Here is a 24,263-nt window from a genome sequence, read left to right as displayed (position 1 = left end):
ATTTTTTAGGTTTCTGATAAAGCAAACTCCTGATAAAGGAGCCATTACCATATTGCCAGTGCTTTAAGAAATGAAAGGCAAAATCCAGGCTGTTTTTCAGATCAGCAGTTAATGCCGCATTTAGGCTTCAGAGAGTATCAAAGAATGGTAACGTGTAGTTGTACTGTCAAGTATTTTTCTATCACTACCCAATTTTGTACTCTTATAGTGATAGCTTCCTAAAAAGGCACCCTTCCTGCCAACTTTAAAGAGACTGTCATACTGTCATTTTCGGAGGAATATGGGTATTATGGTCACCTGCTGCTTTAAACCACTGCCATCCATTACCAATTAGGTGTGCTCCCAAGTAAAAGGTGACGAGCATTTACCCCAGGACCACATTCATGTGTGGCGTGGCAAAGCAAAGTCAACTGCTTCATTCACTCTGATATTTGGAGGTTATTTTGTCTAAAGTTGTGTGTGTACGTAAAACAAAACATTTTAACAGGGTTGGTGATGATGTCTAGAAAGCTAGATTTTGTGATGCAGTTATTTTTTATATAAAATCTTAAGCTATTTTACAAGTATATTTCATTCACTATATCTTACGATTTGTATTATAAGATTTTTAAATTTTCAGAATAATCAAACCTCAATTCTAAAATTCTGTGATTTTTGTGAAACCATTTCTTAGAACCTTGTTAATGACAGGAAGTAAAGAGGGGCACCTGGGTGGCCCAGTCAGTTGGCCGTCTGCCTTCGGCTGGGGTCTTGATCTTGGGGTTCTGAGATCGAGTCCCCTGTTGGTCCCTAATTTCCCGCTGACCGGCTACTGGGCGAAGCCTTTCCACCCTTCGTTGCTCCCAGACCCTCCCGAGACCCGGCTGCCCGCACTGGTCGGAGTTTTCCGGCACCGTGCACTCCCGGCTGGAGGTCCCGGTCCGCGGCACGCCCCAGGCCCCGGTGGGGCATGAGAACGGGGTGCTGGACGTGGAGCATCATGGGCGGCGGGGGGGAGGGGCAACGGCCCAGTTCTCGCGACGTTTCGGCTGGGGCGGGCGGCAGCTGCTGCTCCGCGGCGGGTGCGAGATGCGCTCAGAGAAGGAGGGGGTGGGAGGCTCCGGGGCGGCCGTTGCTGCGCGGGGCTCGAGCGGGAGAGAAAAGCTGTCGGCTGTGGAAGTACAGTTCCGCCGGGAGTCGCCGCGGCGAGAACCCGAGGTGCCACCGACCTCGTCCTTCGGCTGTGGGGGTGTTACAGGCAAACCTCGCGAGGAGAAGAAGACGGTTCTGAGCAAGGTGGGGGAAGGGGCGGGGCAGACAAACCTCGCGAGGGGAGGAGGGTCTTCAACAGGGTGGGTCGAGGCGAGGACAGGGGGGCAAGTGCGTGCAAACCTCGCGAGAAGAGGGATCGTCTTGAGCGAGGTGGGGCGGGGCCAAGGGTTGGCGTGGTGCTGGAGGCGGGGGAGGGGGGCTAAGGGTGTTGTGTTCCGGAGGCGGGTAGGCGGGGCGGGCAAACCTGGCGAGAAGAGGAATGGTCCTGAGCGAAGGCGTGACGGGCTCAGGGTTTGGGGCGTAGCGGAGGGGGTGAGGCCCCGGGTGGCGTGTTCTGGGCGAGCGGGGCCGGGACGGGTCACTTCAGCACCGCGGCCAGCGGCCAGAAGCGGGCCGTTTCCTGCCCCGCCTGAAGCGGCCTTTCCTGGCGTGGGGAGGAAGAGCGGCGCCCGGAGCCTGTGGTGTTTCCAGTCGGGGCTGGCGCGCTGAGACGCTGCGTCCCGGGCAGGGGCCGTGTGCGGTGCGGTCGGCGCCCACCGCGGGCGTGTGAGGGTCGAGTTTTCCACGCGGGCGCGGACAGTACGCGGGGTGTTCCGCGCCGCGCTTTCCGACGGCCGTGCCGGGTCGGTGCCCGGATTCCTGCGCCTTTCCGACGGTGGGCGTTTCTGCCGGACTCCGGGGCAGCGCTCCCTCCGAGCCTGAACACGGGCGGCGTTCACGCGTGGCAGCGCGGGGCGGGACGCCGAGCCCACCGTCCGCACTTCCCTCAGGTGGTGATCCGGCGGCTTCCTCCCAGCCTCACCAAGGAGCAGCTGGAGGAGCAGCTGCACCCGCTGCCCGCGCACGACTACTTCGAGTTCTTCACCGCCGACTTGAGGTGAGAAGCCGGGAGCCCGGCCGCGCGACCGCGGAGGCTGTGTGTCTCCCTCTTTCCCGCACGGACACTTCCCTAGAGGAGAGCTGACGGGTGCCTCCGCCGGCACCCCCCATCCGACACGGAAACCAGACACCGGAGCAAGACCCGTGTGCTCCCGTCCCGCCCTGCCACCCTACCTCCCAGCTGCTTTGCCGAGTCCCTCTCGCACCCCGGTCACTTCAGCACGTCCACATCCTCACGAGCAGGGAAGGCAGAGCTCAGGCCACACCTTCCACAGGGCACAGTTGAGCTGCGTTTTGTGATTAAGTAAAAACCGCCAGTCCATTCAAAGAAAAATATCACTCAGGGGTATAGATTTGTTTAAAAAAAAAAAATAGATGACTTTCAAATGACTAAAGTTTAAAAAAACTGGTACAGTTAAAGGACAGGCCCTGGACTCAGAGTAACTCAGCTTGGAATCCCAGTCCCACCTTTTAACTAACTGCACCTTTTGCACCTACTGAATTTCTCTGGGCCTCAGTGTTCTCATCTGTGGAATGGGGTTGAAAGTTCCTGCCTATGAAGGAAGTTGGTAGTTGTGAGGCAGAGGAGAAAGGCTTAGTTCTTCTGTAGTCCCCATACCATGTGCTACAGTGAATACTCCCTAGAGTACATAGAGGTGTTCTCTAAGTCAGTGAAGAGTCTCTTGTGCCATATGATGTTTTCATCTATGAATGAATCATGGTTAGGTTGTATTGGGTCATGATGTGTGATAAGGACTGACCTTTGAATAACCTTGCCTTTGGTTTTCAACTTTGGAAGACCAGTATTTTAACCCTGTTCTGTGTCATAGAGAGACTGACCTTAAGTGTCTTTCCCAAGTTATTAAAAAGATCTTGGGTAATGTTTTGTTTATTTTTGTTTTTTTTTTTGCTAAAGAATACCCAGATTGTTGTAATTAGCTGAGAGGTGTTCTTTGGCATTTAGGTATCTAGAAAAGAAAAAAATCAAAATTAAAGAAGTCTTGAATTTTTTACTAACTATTTTCCCTGTTATCTCTTATTTCAGTCTTTATCCTCATCTTTACTCAAGAGCATACATTAATTTTAGAAATCCTGATGACATCCTTCTTTTTAGAGATCGTTTTGATGGCTATATCTTCATTGACAGTAAAGGTTGGATCACTGGCTTTTTAAACTCTTTAATATAATCTCAAAGTACATTAAATTTTGCTGGGATGTTTGTGAATTATAATTAAATTCTCAGATACCCATCTAAAATAAGTTCATAAATTTCAGTTGTGTTACTGTGGTTGTGTGCTTATGTTGAAAGGTAAAATTATACATAAATCCATCAATTGTTTGTATCAGTGACAATCTATTTATTTATTATTGGAGTGGAGTATTTCATATAAATGAGATTCTGGATAAGTGAACTTCACTTATGTACCAAAACCAAATCACTTTACTCTTGTGCAATAGAAATTTTCTAAAATATATTATTCATTTATATCTATGTTTTCTTAGAGTACTCTTGGGGCACCTGGGTGGCTCAGTTGGTTAAGCATCTGACTCTTAATTTTGGCTCAGGTCATGATCTCAGCATTGGCTCCTTCCACACTCAATGAGATGTCTCCTTAAGAGTCTCTCTCTCTCCCTCTGCCCCTCCCCCCTCACTAAAATAAGTAAATAAAATTTGTTTTAAGATTTTATTTATTTATTTGACAGAGAGAGAGAAAGAGCATGAGCAGGGGAAGTGGCAGGCAGAGGGAGAGGGAGAAGCAGGCTCCCCACTGAGCAGAGAGCCTGACTCAGGGCTTGATCCCAGGACCCTGGGATCATGACCTGAGCCCAGGGCAGAGGCTTAACCAACTGAGCCATCCAGCACCCCTAAAATAAGTAAATACATCTTGAAAAAAATTTATAAAATAATGTTAAACAGAGTACTCTTCATAATTATACCATTTCTGGACAGTGTCATGGGGGAGGGGATTGTAATAATGAACATGAGTTTCTGACTCTGTTGAACAGCATTGCCTGCCGAGACGGGTATTTACCTCTACTCTAAATGGTTCTGATTCTCTGTACTTTTCGGATCTTGCTTTTGTCCTCCTTCCAGTCAGACTGTCAGCTGTTGTGTCTGCTGCAATCAAGCGTGTACACCTGTAACAGCATATTTTCTGTATACCCCTCACCAACCAACCTCCTCCCACTCCACCCCACTCCACTGCTGATAAGTGTTTTCTTCTTCACTGAGAGCTAACAAAATATCCTTAAAGAGTTACTCGGCTGAGGCCAAGAGATTTTTTTCCTGTGAGGAAAAACAGATGTAATCTTGAACTATTTGATGTTTGTGTTGAATGCACCTTTATTCAAGTGCCATTTCCCTTTACTTCTTAAAGATTTATGATAAATATAACATTAATTTATCATCTTAGTGTTTTTTATAAGATTTTATTTATTTGAGAGAGAGTGCGTGAGAGGAGGAGCAGAAGGGGAGGGAGAGGGACAAGCGGACTCTCTGCCTGAGCGCAGAGGCCAACACCTCAATCCCAGGACCCAGAGATCATGAGCTGAGCCCAAAGCAAGAGTCATATGCTCCAGGTGCTCACCTGACTGAGCCACCCAGGCGTCCCTCATCTTAGTCTTTTCTAAGCATACAGTCCAGTAGTGTTAAGTACATTCACACTGTTGTGCAACCCATCTCCAGAACTCTCTTCATCTTATAGAACTAAAACACTGGACTCTTTAAATAATTCCCCACTTCTCCCCAACCCCTAGCCCCTGGCATTCACCTTTCTATTTTGTTCCTATGAATTTACTAGTCTAGATACCTCATAAAAGTGGAATCATACAGTATTTCTCTTTTCATGACTGGCTTATTTGACATCGCGTGGTGTCCTCAATGTTCATCTGTGCTGTAGCGTGTCTCAGAATTTTCTTTTTAAGACTGACTAATACTCTACTGTGTGTATATACCACGTTTTGTTTATCCATTTGTCTGTCAGTGGACACAGGGGTTGCTTCCAGCTCTTTGCTATTGTGAATAGTGCTGTCCTGAACATGGGTGTACAAGTATCTCTTTGAGACTCTGCTTTCAGTTTTTTTGGGTATAACCATAGTGGAATTGTTAGATCATAAGTAATTATATTTTTAATGTCCTGAGGAACTGCCATACTGTTTTCCATAGAGGCTACTTCATTTTTTATCCGCACCACCTGGGCACGAGGCCTCCAATTTCTCCACATCCTCCCAACACTTGTTGTTTTCTGTTTCTTCGATAGCAGACATCAAAGGGTATGGGTGTGAGGTAGTATTTCACTGTGATCTTGACTTACGTTTCCCTAATGCTTAGTGATGCTGAGCATCTTTGTGTGCTTGTTGGCCATTTGTATGTCCTCTTTGGAGGAATGCCATGTTTAAATTGAGTTATTTGTTTCTTGTTGTAGATTTTTTTATATATATATTATGGATCTTAACCCCTCATCAGATGTAGGATTTTTTCCCTTTCCATAGGTAGCCTTTATATTCTTTTCATTGTATTTTGTGACACCCAGATGTTTTTAACGTGATGTGGTCCAGTTTTTCTGTTTTTACTTTAGTTGCCTGTACTTTTGGTGTCACATCTAAGAAATTATTGCTAAATCCAATGTCAAGGTTTTCCTCCATGTTTTCTGCCAAGAGTTTTATATTTTTAGGTCTCATGTTTAGGTGTTTGATCCATTTTGAGTCAACTTTTCTCGGTGGTATCTGGTAAGAGTCCAGCTTTGTTCTTTTGCATGTGAATATCCAGTTTTTCCAGCAGTATTTTTTTATTAAGATTCTATTTATTTGAGAGAGAGTGAGTGAGAGAGAGCATGAGCAATGCGAAGGGCAGAGGGAGAAGCAGACTCCCCAGTGAGCAGGGAGCCTGACACGGGGCTCAATCCCTGGACTCTGGGATCACGACCTGAGCCGAACACAGATGCTTAACCAGCTGAGCCACCCAGGCGCCCTCCAGCAGTATTTGTTAAAGAAGACTGTCCTTTCCCCACTGAATAGTCTTGGCACCCTCGTTGAAAACCATTTGATCATGTATGTGAGGGTTTATTTCTGGGCTCTCTGTTGTAGACATCTGTCTGTTTCTTTTTTTATGCCAGTACCATACTATTTTGGTTACCATAGCTTTGTAAGAAGTTTTGAAATCAGGAGTGTGTCAACTCCTACTTAATAAGTATCTATGTACCAGGCATGTGGGTGCAGCAGTGAATCAGACATTGTTCCTGCCTGTCCAAAGCCCTGCTCTCCTCCTGGTCTTTGACTTTATTCTGAATAGTTATGGTTAGCACAGAAATATTGTCCAGATAAATAAGAGTTGCAATATCATGGTCACCTGACCATTCCTGACAAGGCTAAAGGATTCAGTACCAACGTGGAAGTGTTCCCTCTGTTGATTAAGCAAATAATGAATGTTTCTTGGTATGTTCCTCCCCCCCCCACATACATAATGACCAAGTCAGTTTCTCATGGCTTTTGTTCTGAACTTTTCTGTTTGAAGCAAACCCTGTCTGAGTATTGCACACACCATCTGAGGCCCCTCTTTGGTGCCTCTTCTAAGCATGGTAGTCCCCTTGAATTCATATAACAGATTGATCAATGAATTGACATTTTAAAATTTTAAAAAAATGTGACTAGTAAGGAACCTATTTAAAGGTATTCCATGATAGACTCTTCAGTGGGGGAGAGAAGGGTATACTGATATTTTAAGGTGTGCAGCTTGATATATTTTGAACGCATTCAGTTATGTAACCACTATTGCAATGTGAGAAATCATTTTCTTTAATAAATAAGTGCCTGTCCTTTGTTCAGATCTGGAGTTTGACATGCTAAGTTTGCAGTTGCTTGAAAATAATAGTTTAAACGGTAATGTAGTTAGGGCCAATCTTTAAGAAAGCTAGATCATGGGGCACCTCAGTGGCTCAATTGGTTAAGCACCCGACTCTTGATTTCAGCTCAGGTCACGATCTCAGCCCTGCGTTGGGCTCTCCTGGGTGTGGAGCCTGCTTAAGATTCTCTTTCCGTCTCCCTCTGCCCCTCCCCCCCCAAAAAAAAAGAAAAAAAGAAAGAAAGCTAAATCATTATTTTCCAAAATGAATATAGTGGAATTTTAGAATGGTTTTTGCAATTTGTTTTCTGTGAAAGGCCTAGAATATCCTGCAGTGGTAGAGTTCGCCCCATTCCAGAAGATAGCCAAAAAGAAGCTAAAGAGAAAAGATGCCCAAACTGGAAGCATTGAAGACGGTGAGTCCTTTACAAAGGCTGGATTATGAAACTGCAAAATTAAATACACCAACCAAAGATAGTTTCTCTCCCATATGTGGGGAGGAGCATGTTTCTTTTCTTTTTTTCTTTTTTAATTTCCAGATCCAGAATATAAGAAGTTTTTGGAAACTTACTGTGTGGAGGAAGAGAAACCTAATGCCAATCCCGAAACTCTTCTGGGAGACATAGAGGCAAAGACAAGAGAACTTATTGGTCTGTTTGCTCATTTCTTTTCTTTACTAGATTGAGATATGTATTTATTTCTTTTTCATGATTATTTAAAAATTCACACTTGTGACAGGCTTAGCAGAGAAATAGAGTGTTTTCCAGTTGTAAAGAAATATGGCAAATATTTCCGAGTGTCTGTTGAGGGAGAGCACCAGAGCTTTTGGTTCCTGTTATTTGTTCACAGTTATGATGCTTCCAAATGAGCAGTGGAGAAGGGAGTTTTATATTTTGTAACAGCTGATTTGATGTGTAGCTCAAAGGATTTTTTAATCACTAAATATTTATAAAGATGTGCTTACCATGCATGTGCTCATTTTTGGTCAGCACACGTTGGTTGGGTACTGACTCAGCCTAGGTTTGCGGAGGCAACATGAACGGGACACATGAGGCCTCTGCTGTCATGTATCTGCCCTGCTTGTGGGGAAGACTGTAGTAAACACCTGCAACAATAATCAGGCTTTAAGCCAGGGCATGTCCCTGTGATCAGTGCCACACTATGATGAAACAGTCCTGGGAGGGAAAGGCCCTCTGAGAGCAGCTGTGCTAAGACATGGAAGAAGAAGGGACTGGGAGCTGAGATGTGGGCCTGTAGGAATAGGATATATGCTTGTGTGATTGGTACATGGTGGGCTGGGGGCAGAGTGGCTGGAGAGGCAGGTGGGTAAGAGGTTTGGAGTTTGTTCAAGAGACAGCTGGAGACTGCTGATGGAGTGATGTGGCCTGATTAGTTTTCCCCATCACTCCATGCACATTGCTCCGTACATGATGGATTGTGGCTGCCCTGAGGAGACATCAGGCTTCCAGTGGGGAGGCTTTGCTCTAGTCCAGGGAGGGCTGCTTGTGCTAGCCGGCAGAGTCTGCATATGCTCTGGCAGATTGGGTGTGGGAAGAAAGGGAACAGAAAGAATCTAGGCCTCCAAGAGTTTGACTCGAACAGATCAATGGTTGGAGGCACCATCACTGACATGGGGCAGACTGGGGAAGAAATATTACTGGAAGCAAATCATGATCTCACTGTAGAACATGTTAAATTTAAAAAGAGCTAAAAAAAAAAAAAAAAAAGAAAGCAAATTAGAAATTATTTATAGGACTCGCCCCCCCTTCTCTCTTTGCTATAAATGCTCATGTACAGGATAGCCACAGAAAAGGACCAGGGTCTTCCACTTGTGAGCAGCTTTGAGACAGTCCTTGGTGGCCAGATACACACCATCCAGCTGGCTGCAGCCACCCTCCCACAGTGGAGGGACACCCTTTCCCACCCCAGCCACTTGCCTGGTGCACGGTAGGTGCATTGTAGTATTTTAGGGAATGAGTAAGTGTGATTCACAATCTACTAGCCCAGGATGAGGCTGTGGAGCTTTGTTTCTGTGATCCTGTTTCTGCCCATTGAAGTTGGGACCTTATCCGGCTATTCAAGGCAAATTGCCTTTTTCTTTTCTTAGATTTTGGCCTTCAGTGGATTCTATGATCTAGTCTGAGCAGTGAGGGTTAAGTGGAAATATTAATTCCCTCTGAAGTTGCAGGTTAGTGCAGTGGCATAGCAGGGTCTGTAGAGCAGACAGACGACTTGGGCTCAGCTTCCAGCCCTGAGACTTAGCATCCCTGTTTCCTCCCAGGTGGTTGTGACAGTGCCCAGGATGCAGCAGCCGTCTGTAAGTGGTAACAGTTAGAAGTTGGTTAACTTAGTGTTATATTACATGCCATGCACCTTCTGTTTAACAAATGATACACTTTTATGGTTTGTAAAGCACTTTATTATACAGGGTTTCCTTTACCCTTCACATTGATCCTTTGGGGTAGCAAGGCAGGTATTTTGTTAGAGAAGGGGGAAGGTGGGTGGGGTCTTGTCAGCTCTTCCACCCATCCAGGGAAGTCTTGGTCTTGCTCTTTGCCGACAAGTCCACAACTCCCATGGTGCAGAGCAAGAGTCCTCCCTAATTTGAGGCAACTGCCTGTTACAGAGGGCGTCAGCTGTGCTCTTCCTGAGAGTTCATGATTAACCTAGGAGCCAACCAGGGAGGGAACAGGCTCTTCTTGACCCCTGCACCTGTGATGACGTGGGCATTTGCGCAGCCCTAAATCTGGGGCAGAGCTTTCCTGGCAGAAGCCATTTGACACATTATGTCGAGGTGTTCAGGAGTCCTTAATTCCAAGGTAAGAATCCCTGCCCAGGGGCCCTCTTATAAAATTCCTGATTAAATACTGAATCTCAGAATTCGGGAAATGTCATGGCCAGGCTTCAAGTGTGTCCAGAGATTCTTCCTTCCCCCATTTAATCTTAGGTCTTGAAAGCGCTGTGGAATAGACCCACGCCATCTTCCACCTTCCCACCTGCATCGTCAGCCATTGCCATGGGGAACACATATTTCTCAGAACCAGTCCCCCTGAGAGGCTGCCTTGAGGCCCGCTGTATTTGGGCACCAAATTCCAGGTCAGATCAGACACGTCTGGGGCATGAAAGCTGAGGATCAAGTTTGAGTTTACAGAGAGGTTCATTCCTGGGTGGTTAGTGCTGCTTAGATGAAGTGCCCTGTGGGGTCACTGTCTAAACTTTTACATCTGGTTATTCTGGTTTGTGGAATGTATATGATAAGAAATTACAAGAATCTACATTGTTTAACATCATTGTCTAGAGAGCAGAAAAAGAAGAAATTTCTAGAATATATGTTGAATCAAAGGGAATCTAGAACTGTGTTATGTAATGTTTTAAAATATCTGCAAAAATGGGAAAATACTCGTAACGTTCAGGAAGTCTAATGTGTTGTACTCACTTTTCTTTTTTGCTTTTATAGCATCTTTGTGAGTAATATGAAGACTCCCTTGAGAATCAGGAATTCATTGCCTATTATTTGTAGAATTGTCAGTGCCTCCAAATTACTTGACTTTATAGTGATGAAATAGGAACTCCCCCAAATACAACGTATGCTCATCTAAATTTTGTTTATTTATTCCTAAGATTTTATTTTTAAGTAATCTCTACACCCAACATGGGGCACGAATTTACAACCCCGAGATCAAGAGTTGCATGCTCTTCCGACTGAGCCAGACTAATTATTTAAAGATCAGATTGGAAACAAGTGTTTAAAATGAAGGAGAGAAATCTTATTTTAGAGTTAAATACTACATTGCAATTTTTGTGTTTTAGCTAGAAGAACCACACCTCTTTTGGAATATATTAGAAATAGAAAATTAGAGAAGCAGGTAGGTCCACCCTTTCACCTGATGAGTATCCTTCCTGTCCCTGCCATGTCCACACAGATAATTTATACACATGCTTTTCCACGTCTCTAGAGGATTCGAGAAGAGAAGCGAGAAGAGCGAAGGAGGAGGGAGCTGGAGAAGAAGCGTTTACGGGAAGAAGAAAAGAGAAAGAAGAGAGAAGAGGAGAGGTGTAAGAGGAAAGAGGCAGACAGACAGAAGAGAGCGGCTGAGAGAGAAGTAAGGATTAAGGTAATTTTGAGGAGACAGCTCATTTCTTTTTTCCAAAGCTAGTTCTGCCACAATTTTGCCTTTTAGGTATTTAGCTCTTCCGACTTGTAAGGACGTTTTCAGTTAATCTACTGTTTTGTTATTATGGTTCCATTTCTCTGCAGTACAGTAGTGGTTCTCAAACTGTGTTCCCTGAGCCCTGGGAGTTCCTTGGGCGTACTGTGGGCGAGGGGGCCTGGCCTCCTGGGTGTGATGGCAGCACTTCACCCAGAGGAACCCCACGCTTACTTGTCACAGACTGGGCTTCTGCTTACATTTTCCTTTAGAGAAAAGACTCCCTGACTAAAAGTATACATTTGGAAACTACTGGCTCGGTGTATACTGGCCTTTCTAGATAAAGGCTCACTCCTAGAACTGGGTTTTTACATTTTTTTAACCATAGCAGCAGTGGTTTCTACATCTCTTGCGCAATACCTCTTTTGACTGATGTGTTCATTTAGAAGGATGGGTTAATGCACAGAAGTAGTTCTTCGCTGTGTAAAATAGGGTGCTCCAGTGTGAGTCAGCCCTTCCTTGTTAGTATCTGCTTAGATGGCCTTATCAAACCTAGATTTCAACCTAATATGTATCTTCCCTTATTCCACGAAGGCTTTGAAGGGCTTTTAGGAATTCATTGAAATTGTATCATAAAGAAAATAAAAGATCAGGACTTGGGGGAAGATGGAGTAGAAAGGGAGAGGATGGGGAAGAGGTCAGAGTCGCCATAATTGAGCAATAGTTTCTTTTTTAGATATATATTATATTTTTAATTTAAATTCAATTAATATATAATGTATCATTAGTGTCAGAGGTAGAGTTCAGTGATTCATCAGTCTTATGTAATATACTCAGTGCTCATTGCATCACGTGCCCTCTTTAATGCCCATCCCCCACCCCTCCCCTCCAGCAACCCTCAGTTTTAAGAGTGTCTTATGGTTTGTCTCCCTCTCTGATTTCATCTTGTTTTATTTTTCTTCTCTTCCCCTAGGATCCTCTGTTTTGTTTCTTAAATTCCACATATCAGTGAGATCATATGATAATTGCCTTTCTCTCATTGACTTATTTTGCTTAGCGTAATATTCTTTAATTCCATCCATGTTGTTGCAGATGGCAAGATTTCATTCTTTTTGATAGTTGCGTGATATTCCATCGTGTGTGTGTGTGTGTGTGTGTGTGTGTGTGTGGTATACCACATCTTTTTTTTTTTTTTTTTTTTTTAAAGATTTTATTTTATTTGACAGAGATAGCCAGTGAGAGAGGGAACACAAGCAGGGGGAGTGGGAGAGGAAGAAGCAGGCTCCTAGTGGAGGAGCCTGATGTGGGGCTCGATCCCAGAATGCCGGGACCACGCCCTGAGCCAAAGGCAGATGCTTAACGCCTACGCCACCCAGGCGTAGGCCCCTAACACATCTTCTTTATCCATCATAAATTACTTTCTGATATGATTGATCAGAAACATAGTTTCATTATCCATGAGGATAAAACATGCCATTTCTTCAAGGGAGGTGAAGCTTTTTCTAGGCGTTTGCTTCTAAATCAGTTTCTCCTTGTCGGTGGTCACATGGGGCTCACTTGCTGGATGGAACAATTTCTTAACAAAATTCCTATGAAAACACACCACTATGCGTCTCCCTCAGGCCTGTCTGGGTTTGCTGCAGTAGCAGATAGCCTCACACCTCACCAGTTCATGCAACTGGAGTCTGTTGCTGGTATTCCGTGGCCATCGTACGCTGCTCACCATTGCCATCCAGTGACCCGTTGATGGAGGCTCCACCTTGGCATTCGTTTCCGCATTCCCTAGGATGGGGAAAGAAATGTGTGGCACACAAGCTTGCACGCTGGTTCTTAAACCACATGGAAGAGACACAGCCTATCCACCCACATTGCACTGGTCAGAGCAGGCCACATAGTGGCACCTAGTCTCAGATGGGGACATATTCAAGAAGTGCCAGGAAGAGAGCCAAAAATGTCTCTCTTCAAGTTTAAAGACAGTGTTGAAAACCGTATCTTGATAAAAGGTATGGGGCAGGGGTGCCTGGGTGGCTCAGTCGTTAAGCGTCTGCCTTTGGCTCAGGGCGCGATCCCGGCGTTCTGGGATCGAGCCCCACATAAGGCTCCTCCGCTGGGAGCCTGCTTCTTCCTCTCCCACTCCCCCTGCTTGTGTTCCCTCTCTTGCTAGCTGTCTCTCTCTGTCAAATACATAAATAAAAATCTAAAAAAAAAAAAAAAAGTATGGGTAGGTCACGTCCCTTGAGCACATTTGCTGTGAAGACAAATCCTAGATATGCAAGATGAGTAGGGAACCAGTTGTCCCACAGAAAGTGTCTCACAGTCTGATAACATTGATGAGATTGAGGAGTCCAACCAGGACTATCAAAGATGGTCTGTCCCTCATCGGCAAGAACATGGCAAAACCAGGGTGTTCCTCAGGGAAATAACCAAGGGCGTGTTTTCTGTTTGTCCACATGGTTTAGTGAACACACAACTCTCCCAAGAAAATTGTAGCAGACCGACTTCCTATAACCTGTCATCTCCAACAGCATAAATTAAAAGCCCTCGAAAGGGAGCTAATAATGAAACCTTAATATTGTAGGGAATCCTTAAACAGTAATCGTGTTAGAAATTCAGCTGTCATGTTCAGGCAGAGTAGGTATTTGCATTTAATGCAGATTTTACAGTCACAGATGGAAATATTGCCTAACCTTCTCATTGACCTTTCTAAGCACATAATAGCTAGCTCACTGCCTAATCTTTACGTTCTCAAAAGCACTTTTATCAATAGCTTTGAGAGTTTTTCAAGAATAATGTTCGAAGTTGTAGCTTACAATTTCATTTATAATTTTAAGTAAGACTTGAAGTATTTGGAGTATAGCATTTCACTTTTACATTTTAAATTGTGAAATTAGAGTCCAAAATAAGCCAAAGAAAAACAAAATTAAGTCAACAAAAATAAACATATGCTCTTTCATATAGAAAAGGAGTCAAAACACAAACAAAGCAAGAGAAAGGATATTCTTATCCAAGTCTGGTAAAACAAGACCTTGGTTGCAGAGTAGACCCCAATGACACGAGTAAGCAGCAATCTCTGTCCTTAGGAGTATCTGGTGTCCTGACCTGAGGGCACACACCCCAGCCCAAGGTTTGCCCTAAGTGAGCATCTGGGCTCATTTTAGGGATGTCTGATTTACAAATCATTTGGAGAATTAAAAAAAATTTTTTTAACCTGAAAATATCAGTGAAGAAATGCTAGAAGAGTGTGTGTTAATATCATAAAAATACAAATGCAGAGAGAACTCATGGCTGTTTTTAACAATAAAGAGAGCTATGATATAAGAGCAACCCAGCTATTTTTATTTTCCTCTGAGGACTCTAAAACTAGGTAGTGAGCTTAAGTTGAAGTAAGAAGTTAGATTACCAAAGTTACAAATAAAATTCCTGAATATATAAATTGTAGGCAATAGATTACATTATTAACAAAGTTGTGTGATCTTTATCACAAAGCTTATTAACAACAGATGTGGGCTGGATGGACACACAGAAGACCTGGCACCTGCTTCCACCTTCTCCTGTGCCTGGCTCCTTGCCCCTCCCACCTTCTCCCTTCCTCCTTCTCCCCTCCCTGTCTCCTCCCTCTCTCTCTCCTTCTCCCTTTGCCAGTCTGATTTCACCGTAGGCCTCTGCTTGCTTCCTTCCACTTATGTCTTCTCATAAGTGTTTCCTCATCATGTCTAACTTCCACAGAGAGACCCTCCCTGAACCCTTTGAGAAGCCATCACTCCTCACCCCACATCTCTCTCTGTCCTTTTTTTCTTTTTTAGTAGGTGTTTGTAGCATTTCGTGACACCTAAGATTATCTGGTGTACTTTTTCTATTTTGTCACTGTGTACACCATTCTCCCCTCCTCCCATGGCCACCACTGCCTCAGCCAGAATGTCCTGTGAATTCCTTCATTGTGGTCACTTGTCTCTTATGCACAACTATATTCCTAGCACCTGACACAGAGCCTTTTTCCCCAGTTCTGGGCACAAAGCTTCTAGAATCCTTGCAGTCTCTGGAGTGATAAGAGTGTCTTCTATATGCCAGTGAGATGACAGGTGGCTGAGGCTGTGGGTGGCTTCAGGTGTCTGAAGTGGAGACAGTTTTGTGCAATCTGACATCAGTTCCAGCTAGCTAGTGTCAAAACCGAATGGAACTGTAGGACACCCAGTCTGTGTTGGAGGGTTGGAGAAGTGGTGTTGAAAAGGATGCCGCACGTTTGGTTTCAGAAGTATTGCAAGTAAAAACGATTCATAGGTGCACCAATTATTTGTTGGATGGATGGGTGGAAACATAAACTATTATACTTCCCTGTGGTTTACTTTTATTACCAGCATATATTACCATTTTAATTAAAAAATATGTCAATAGGGGCGCCTGGGTGGCTCAGTCAGCTGAGTGTCTGCCTTTGCCTCAGGTCATGATCCCAGGGTCCTTGGGATCGAGCCCCAAGTACAGACTTCTGCTCAGCAGGGAGCCTGCTTCCCCCTCTGCCTCTGCCTGCCATTTCCCCTCCTTGTGTGTGCACTCTCTCTCTGTCAAGTAAATAAGACCTTAAAACATAAATGTCAATAGGGGCGCCTGGGTGGCTCAGTCGATTAAGCGTCTGCCTTCAGCTCAGAGGGTCATGGTCTCAGGGTCCTGGAATCGAACCCTGTGTCAGGCTCTCTGCTCAGCAGGGAGCCTGCTTCTCCCTCTCCCTGTGCCTGCCGCTCCCCCTGCTTGTGCTCTCTCTCTCTTGCTCTCTCTCTGTCAAATAAATAAAGTCTTTTAAAAAAATCATAAATGTCAATTGATATCTGACAGGAAACGTTTAAATTCACAGACCCTGCAGGCAGAATAAGAGCATGTAAGGTAACATAGTGCACACCTGTGATGAGAAGCAACTTTTTGTACTCGGTCTTACATTTTATTTGTTTCACTCTTAAATGAACTCATGTAGTTGAAATTTGTGTATAATTTTGCTATAGTACAATTTAAAATATGCTCACTTTTATAAGTTAGAAAATTCTCGGGGCGCCTGGGTGGCTCAGTTGTTAAGCATCTGCCTTCAGCTCAGGGCGTGATCCCAGAGTCCTGGGATCGAGCCCCACATCAGGTTCCTCTGCTGGGAGCCTGCTTCTCCCTCTCCCACTCCCCCTGCCTGTGTTCCCTCTCTCGCTGGCTGTCTCTCTCTCTATCAAATAAATAAATAAAATCTTAAAAAAAAAAAATTCTCAGAAGTATGCCTTCTACTTTTGTTTTATAAACTGATTTACCTATGGCACTTGAATTTCAAAGAGTAAACTACACAGAGAACGGGGGCGGGGCGGGGGGGAAGGCCCAAATTCAGAGACAGCAACCTGCTCAGGCTGATTCAAGAAAGAGTAAGATGTGTTTTCAAAAAGTTTAAGCTATTCTAAAAGTCATCAACATAAAGCAACATTTTAAACAATATATTTTTACGTGTTACAGAAGCAATATTTGTTCATTTTAGAAAAAACTAGAACTTGGTGACAAAAGGAAAGAAATCATTTCAGTTCCACCACCCGAAAATCATCGCTATTAACACAGTGCTGCCAGCCTTTTAGATGTTTTTCTGTGTGTGTAAACATACAGAGACCAGGTCTTTTTTTTTTTTTTTTTTTTTGTCAATAATAACATCTCATCACATCAACTGTCCTAGATCGTTGTTCATAACTATAGTATTTCATCGACTGAGTGTTCCCCTCAGTATTTAACCAAAAACCTGGTCGCTGCACCTTTAGTTTACATTTTTGTTATCCAAATATTTGTGCTCAATGTTGTTTTATATTTTTAATTTTTTATTAAACAACTTCCTTTATAAAATACTCCAAAAGTGATATTTTACTGAGATCATAATTTCTTAGCTTCTTAAGAAACCAGAAAAGGGGGAGGAACCAACTGAGAAGCCAAAAGAAAGACACGAGGAAGTGGATATCGGAGATGGAATACGGGAGCCCTGTGCTAGCTGTGCTGTCCTGAAGCCCACGCCCTTGGGGAGCTCACTGGAGGAGCCCAGGGAAAAGTAAGCCTGCGCTTTTGTTGCTTTGACCACATGAAGGATCACAGACTGTCCTTTGTCAGTACAAGTGCTTGTATTTCATACTGCTTGTGGAATTAGAGATTTTATGACGATATGCTTGTCCACATCTTTATTTCTCCTTGGTCATACTAGGAACTTAGTCAGCTCCCTTCATCTGCCTCAAGTCTGCTTTCCAAGCAGGGACACGTCGTTTTGCTGGTTTCTTAGCTGTGCCTGTCCTAGCCTCTTCCTTTGGATTCCTGTTACCGCCTTTTAGGTCTTCAGGATCTCCTTCACAGTCTCTTGTCCAAGTGCTAAGCTTCCTTTGTTGGCGTTATCGTCCCTGTGGCCCTTCCGTGGAATTTGACCAGCAGCTGGTGTTCACCAGCCCAGCAGCTGGTGTTCACCAGCCCAGCCTGTCTCAGGCTAGGGGTCCTTAGGTGTGTACTTCTCTACCTGCTTGTGACATGCTGCTCATGAAAGGAGCTCAAGCAGGGCTTCTGTAGGAATGGGAAGACACAGTCTCTGCACAGGGGCCAGGGAGATCTGCCAGAACCTTGTCAGGTGGGAGCCCCTCCCTCCTACCTCTGAGCCTCGTCAAAGTTTGGCCACCTCCACACAGTCAAGGGGGCCACGTGTATCTAGGCTTCTTGTTCCCCTGGCCTAGGGCTCTTGCCCATGCACTGTATCAGGACACCCCTGGAGCTTCCTGGAGCCCAGGGCTGCTCTGCTTCTGAGGTGTCTGGAAGTGAATTTATGTTTGCAGGCAAGATGGCAGGGTCATGAGATTAGGCTGCTGTTTGCTCAGAAACACAGCCATCTGAGTGACTTTTTACTGTCCTTTCGTCCACACAGAGTTGTGATTAAAAAAAAAAATTGTTGCCCTCTTTTTGGGGGTTCTGGTTTATTGGTTTGTTTATAAAATTAATTTTTACATGATTATGAAATCTATGATCTGTTAGCACTCTGGTTTCTGTTAGAGGTGTTCGTATTATTGTTTATGATATAGCAGTGCCTTTTGTCATGTTTCTGGCATGAATTCATACTTTTGTCAGAGATCTTTTTCTCCCTACCAATCCTGCTGCTTCTGTTTTGTGGGGAAGCCATGGACAGCATGTGAGGACTTTTACCTGTGCGTTGTGAAGGGAAAGACTTTAAGAACCAATGGAGCTAAGCAGCCATTTATTTATTTATTATTCATATCAGTTTGATGTATGTATAAAAATTAGTAAATTTCAATTAATTTTACTACACTTGAAGCAGAAACCAAGCTGTCAGTATCAGCTCTGTGTCCTCATGGACGTGGACCTGGGCCACTAGGAAAGTCACATGAGCACTTTGGTCTCCTGTATTTTATCTGTAAAGGGGGAGTTATATTTACTTTGGGGGGTTACTGAGAATTAGAAAACTAAGTATATATGCCTATTATGTATGTCCTTCAGGTTTAACAGTAGATACTGTCGTTACTATTGTTGATTCATCTTTCAGCAATTTTTTCTTGAATGCCTGTGCTGTGCCCGTTACGTGCACGCCTGTGATGTGCTGATGAGCAGACTTAGGGATTCCCTGCCTCTTCTGGAACTTACAGTCTGGATGGCAAGACAGGTACTCGACAAGCAGTATACCTAAGGTTACTGAGAATTTGTATTGAATCACAGGTCACAGAATGACAGTGATAAAGAGCAAAGGGAAATGGAGAGAAGATTTCGAGAAAAAGAGCCTGAAACACAGAGATGCCACATGGATGACAGCAGAAAGCACAGAGCTCACTGTGAGTTTGACAAGTTTTCAAGGAGAAACGAAGAAGAGCCAAAATGGGGGAAAGGAGTCCCCCCAGACAGAGGGAAGAAGGGGAGCCAGGACAGTGGCATCCCTGTGGAGGCAGCAGAGCGGCCTGGGAGAGAGCACAGAAGTGAAAGCGGCCCAGCACCCAAAGCGGAGCGCCCAGGAAACAAGGTTCTTCTATTCATTCATTCATCAACCCTAAAAGTATAGACTACACATCTGCAGGCTTATACCTGCTTTGCCAAACAGAAGTTCCTTTGTTTAGCCAAGACAGAGAAATCTACATCAGGTGTCTTGAGATTTCAGATCACTCACACTGACAGTGGGAAGTCCGCCCCTGCTGGGTCCTGCGCTCTTAGGGCGTGTACTGCCCGACAGCTTGCATTTCATGACACCCTGTGGAGCTTTCTCTTACGTTACTAATAACATACCGATTATTAGGAGATAGTCAGAGGGCTCATAAATACCGGTCAGTTAGATCTGCACAGTCGACACAGGATTGGAATTGCCCACTTAGACCAACAAATGGCTTTTTTTTCCCCCCCAGAGTTTGAGGTTAATTTTTATTCACATCACGCTGTTGTGGAGAAGCACTTAATATTAATGGGGTTCCCTCCCTTCCAGGGCCAGGCGCCATGGTGCCAGCCAGTCCCCCACCGGCCCGCCACCTGATGACCGAGGGGACCGAGGCTCCCCAGTCTCCCCGGGTTGCAGTCCGCACCCTCCTGCCACCCCATCCCTGACCCCAGCAGGCACACTGTCCTCTTTCTGCATGATTTTGTCATTTCAGGGGTTCTTTAGAAATGGAAGCACACAGTGTGTGACCCGAGATTGGCTTTCTCAGCAGAATCCCCTTCAGATCCACCCAAGGTGTTGCTGGTATCAGTGATGTGGATTTTTAAAATGTTTCCAGTAAAGGCAAGGCAGAGCTACCGGCAAGAGGGGAGCCTTCTTCTCTGCACCCTTGACTAACCACATCTGTATTACTCAAAAGTTTCTGTAGTTACCTTAATCTCAGGTACAGTAGGTACAGCCATGGGTCTTTTTGGTGGGGGTTGTTTCATGAACACTCGTGTCTCCGCTGCCTTTTCATGTAGTGGCCGTGAGTGATCTGTATTTGCACAGCTTTAGGTGTTGGGACTCCTCTCAATGAACTGTGATGCCCTGGAGGTAATAAAGTGCCCTGTGCATAATGGCACTTTTCGTATGAGGCCCGACCGGTTACAGTGTCCTTTCACCATCTGTGCACACCAGTGTTGCCCTGGTGAAAAGCAGGACCGTGCATGTTGGCCTAAGGCAGAAGGTGGCATGGGAGCCCTGCACCTCTGTGTGCACAGGGATTCAGACCTACGGCCCCTGCCCAGCCCTTTCCCATTCTCTTCACCGGCCAGGCTTCTGCTAAAGAAAAGGGCATGCCGGTAAATGCCCTGATGGGGACCCTGGGGCCTGGGAGTGGGTAAAAGTAAGTTGGTGAGCCCTGCAGAAACACCGTGCTGGATGTGCCAGGGCCCCTCGGAGGCCAAGGAAGGGGTGCAGGTGCAGGAGGCTCCCTTGAGCCAGCAGTTGATTGGTCACCCTCTTCTTCAGGGCAGAGCTGGCTGGCTTCCCACTGTTGCTCCTGGTCCTTAAGCTTCAGAGTCCCTCTGTCCTTTACTGGCCTCACCATCCTGGTGTCCTGAAGCAGTTCAGTAGTATTTTACACACTTTATTCAAACATTGTTGCATTCTTCCATCTCTGAGAATTTAATCAGGTGATGGGGACAGTTCAGGAATAACCCACATGGAAAGCGCTCATCACAGATGTTACTAACTATTCAGTTCATGACCCTAAAAAGCCACCTCTGAGGAGCTGTGCCTTGCTTTGTCTCAGGCTGCGTGATTACCCTGCCTGGTGAGTTGGAGGGGCTGAGACATGTGTGTAAGTCTTCACCTGTCCACCTGGGAGGGGAATGCAATGATTCTACTGGCTCTGGGGGTGTTCTGGGTTTGAGCATAACATTTTCCCAGACACTAATTTACCTTCTATCAGGTTATTTTAAATATCGACTGTCTTCCTTTTCATAGCTTTTTTTGGGCTTCAGAATGCCTGGTTTCTGAGATAGTGCTGTGAAAAAGGCAGATTTTTTAGCCGCAAGACTGATTTGTGGTAGATAATTAGGATCATTAGATCCTGCAAGTAGAGACATTTTGCTCCCTCCTGTATCGCCAGCCTTTGGAAGGGTAACCCACCCCTCTGTCCCGGCAGGATCGGCCGGCCTTGCAGCTGTACCAGCCGGGAGCTCGCATCCGAGCACGAGAAACTGGCGGGGGAACCTCTGTGGAGGGCCGTGATGGGAGCAGGGGCGAGGCTGAAGATTCTGCATGGGCTGGTCCCCAGAAGAGTGAAGAGGCAGGGTGAGTCAGTGCGCACATTTGACGGGGAGCTCCCATTCAGCATGTTGTGGGTTAGAGAGGACATTCCAGAAATGTATCAGTCAGCCTTGAGTATAACCCACAAGATGCATTTACTCCTCATAAAGAAGTCAGAAACTAGAAATATAAATGTGGCATAGAAACATCTAGAAACCATTCTTAAGAAAGAAGCAAGCTGTTAAAAAATTGAAAAGTTGTCATAGATTTTACTGTTTTTAGTATAAACTAGTATATACTGTTTAGCCAGAACGGAATGAATAATCTCCTTTGAAAAGTAGAAACATACGATTAAAACGGAAGAAAATTAGTATTGTACCAGCGTGGACTCTGAAGCACTTTGAAGCATGTTGTAGGAATAACCGGTACATAGGTTGAGTAAGCGATCTGTCGGGATCCAGATCGCGTGTGTGTGAGCTGTGGTTTAAAAAAGGGAAGGGAGCAGCTCTCATGCTGTTGTCAGCTGGTGGTCCAGACACCTGTGCCGTCTGTTGTGGACACTCCCTGACGTCTGTGTGCTGTAGCCCTAGGACACAAGAGCCTTACCACTATGTCCAGTCCCACAGCTTGAAGTATTGCCCCTTGAACAATTTGGCCACTGTTTTCACAGTCTTTGTGTAACCTGCTCATGGTGTGTAACCACTGTTATGTAAGGGCTGCTGAGGTAACATAAGGGCATTATTTGGGGACAAGGATAACTTAGGTACAACATCTGGGGTTTTCCTTTTTGCAGTCTGAGGCAGCTTTATTTTTAAAAGACTTAATGGAGCTTTCTGCAATTATGCGTTCATAGTACTTTTTAATGTTAGTGAAATTTTTAAACATTTATGTATTTTTGGCACTATGCTTTGGACCACATATTAAATAATTTTAGTTGCTATGGATTTGAAGTCCAGTTATGGTACTTTTCCTACATTGAATTTTACATAATAAAATATTGCTTTTCAAAATGTAGCTTTAATTACCTGAGTATTTTGTTGATTATTCTTTACTAAATATGACATGTTTATAAAAAACTGAGAATTTGGGGCACCCGTGTGGCTCAGTCAGTTAAGCATCTGCCTTTGGCTCAGGTCATGTTTGGGGTCACGGGATTGAGTCCCACAACGGGCTCCCTGGCCTGCAGGGAGCTTGTTTCTCTCTCCCCCGACCCTGCTTGTGCTCTCTCTCTCCCTATCTCTGTCTCTCTCAAATAAATAAAATCTTTAAAAAAACAAAAAAACCCTGAGAATTACTCATTTATCATTAAAGACATTTGACTGTTGCATACGTAGTCTGTCCCATGGCATTGTAGTGTTCTTGCTCTTGACTCTGGAACTCCAAGAACTTGGCAGGGGAGGGGTGAGAAGGACTTGCTGTGATTCTGTGAGCTCCATGTAACCCAGCACAGCCAGCCCTGATGGAAAAGGGGTAGATAGTAACTCTTTGAGACTGTGCAGACTCTCTGATCTCTGTTACAACTTGTAAACTCTGCCGTTAGGCAATACATAATGAATGGGCAGGGCTGTGTTCCAATAAAATTTTATTTATAAAAACATGCAGCAGGCCATAGTTGGCCTGTGGACCGTAGTTTACAGACTCCTACTTAGAGTATGGATCAGACTGGATCTCCTGATGAGGAAGCCATTGTGTTCTCACTGCTCATTTGGGCTTTGATCTGGAAACACAAGTGCGGCTCAAGATGGACTGAAGACTCGAACATAAGACCTGCAACCATAAAATTCCTAGAAGGAAACATAGAGGATTCGATCCTTGTCACCCAGTCTTGGTGATAATGTTTTGTATTTGACACGAAAAGCAAAGGCAACAAAAGTAAAAACAAACAAATGGACTACATTGGACTAAAAAGCTTCACACGAAAGGAACCCATTTATAAAATGAGAGGAAAAAAATGTCTTCACACAACATAACTATTAAGGGGTTAATATTCAAAATCTGTGAGGAGCTCCTTCAACTCAACAGCAAAAAAACCCAAATTACCCAATAAAAAAAAAAGGGGCAAAAGACCCGAATAGACATTTTTCCAAAGAAGACATCCCAGATGGCCAACAGGTCCATGAAAAGGTACTCAACACCACTACTCATCAGAGAAGTACAAATCAAAACCCCAAGGAGATACCATCTCACACCTGTCAAGAGTGGTTAAAATCAGAAAGACAGGAGAGCAAGTCTTGACAAGGATATGAAGGAAAGGGAACCCTTGTGTACCATTGGTGGAAATGCCAAGTAGTAGAGCCACTACGGTATGCCAGTGTGGAGGTTCCTCAAGAAATTAAAAATAGAATGTTAAATTAAAAACCGTATGATCCAGCAGTGCCCCTGTGGGCATAGATAGATCCAAAGGGAGCAGAATCAGGACTACCTTGAGGAGATATCTGTTTACACGTTCATCACAGCATTATTCGCAGTAGCCAAGGTATGGAAACAACCATAGTGTCCATGATGGTTGGGTGGATAAAGAAAATGGAATATGATGCGGCCTCATAAAAGGAAACCCTACCATCTTCAACAACGTGGATGAACTTGGAGGGCCCTGTGCTAAGTGAGGTAAGCGAAACAAACAAGACAAATACTGCATAGTATCACTTACATGTACAGTGTGGAAAAAAGTCAAACTCATAGAGACAGAGTAAAGTGGTGGCCGCCAGGACGAGGGTGTGAGGAAAATAGAGGTTAGTGAAAGTCATAGGTTATTCAGTTATAAGAATAAGGTCAAGGATCTTATGTGCAACATAGTGACTGTAGGTGATAACACTGTATTGTGTAATTGGAATTTGCTAGGAGAGTAGAGTTTTCTCACCCCAAAATAAGTAAATATGTGAGGTGATGCTAACTCAATGTGAATCCTTTCATAATGTACACATTTTACAAATCAGTATTTTGGACACTTTAAATGTTACAAATT

General features: G+C 44.6%; 1 protein-coding gene across 4 annotated transcripts; it reads left to right on the top strand.

Annotated features, from left to right (window-relative positions):
* Positions 1-1,042: 1,042 nt before the first annotated feature.
* On the top strand, positions 1,043-22,312 carry UPF3A (UPF3A regulator of nonsense mediated mRNA decay). Of its 4 annotated transcripts, none has more exons than XM_087864923.1 (11): positions 1,043-1,275; positions 2,022-2,128; positions 3,176-3,282; positions 7,288-7,386; positions 7,510-7,620; positions 9,252-9,287; positions 10,781-10,836; positions 10,927-11,073; positions 17,010-17,167; positions 18,823-19,120; positions 21,195-22,312. In XM_087864923.1, exons 1-11 carry the CDS (start codon positions 1,069-1,071, stop codon positions 21,345-21,347), a joined length of 1,479 nt encoding a protein of 492 aa, XP_087721049.1. In that variant the 5' UTR covers positions 1,043-1,068; the 3' UTR covers positions 21,348-22,312. The 4 variants fall into 4 exon arrangements, with proteins under 4 accessions (XP_087721049.1, XP_087721048.1, XP_045628888.1 ...); XM_087864922.1 differs by having other exon boundaries at positions 10,927-11,085; XM_045772932.2 differs by lacking the exon at positions 9,252-9,287.
* Positions 22,313-24,263: the final 1,951 nt, after the last annotated feature.

The sequence above is a fragment of the Ursus americanus genome, chromosome 10 (assembly GCF_024610735.1).
Source record: "Ursus americanus isolate L20-20 chromosome 10, mUrsAme1.1.p, whole genome shotgun sequence".
Classification (NCBI taxonomy): Eukaryota; Metazoa; Chordata; class Mammalia; order Carnivora; family Ursidae; genus Ursus; species Ursus americanus.
The sequence above is the reverse complement of the archived record's forward strand: the minus strand, read 5'-3'. Positions and strand labels throughout refer to the sequence as shown.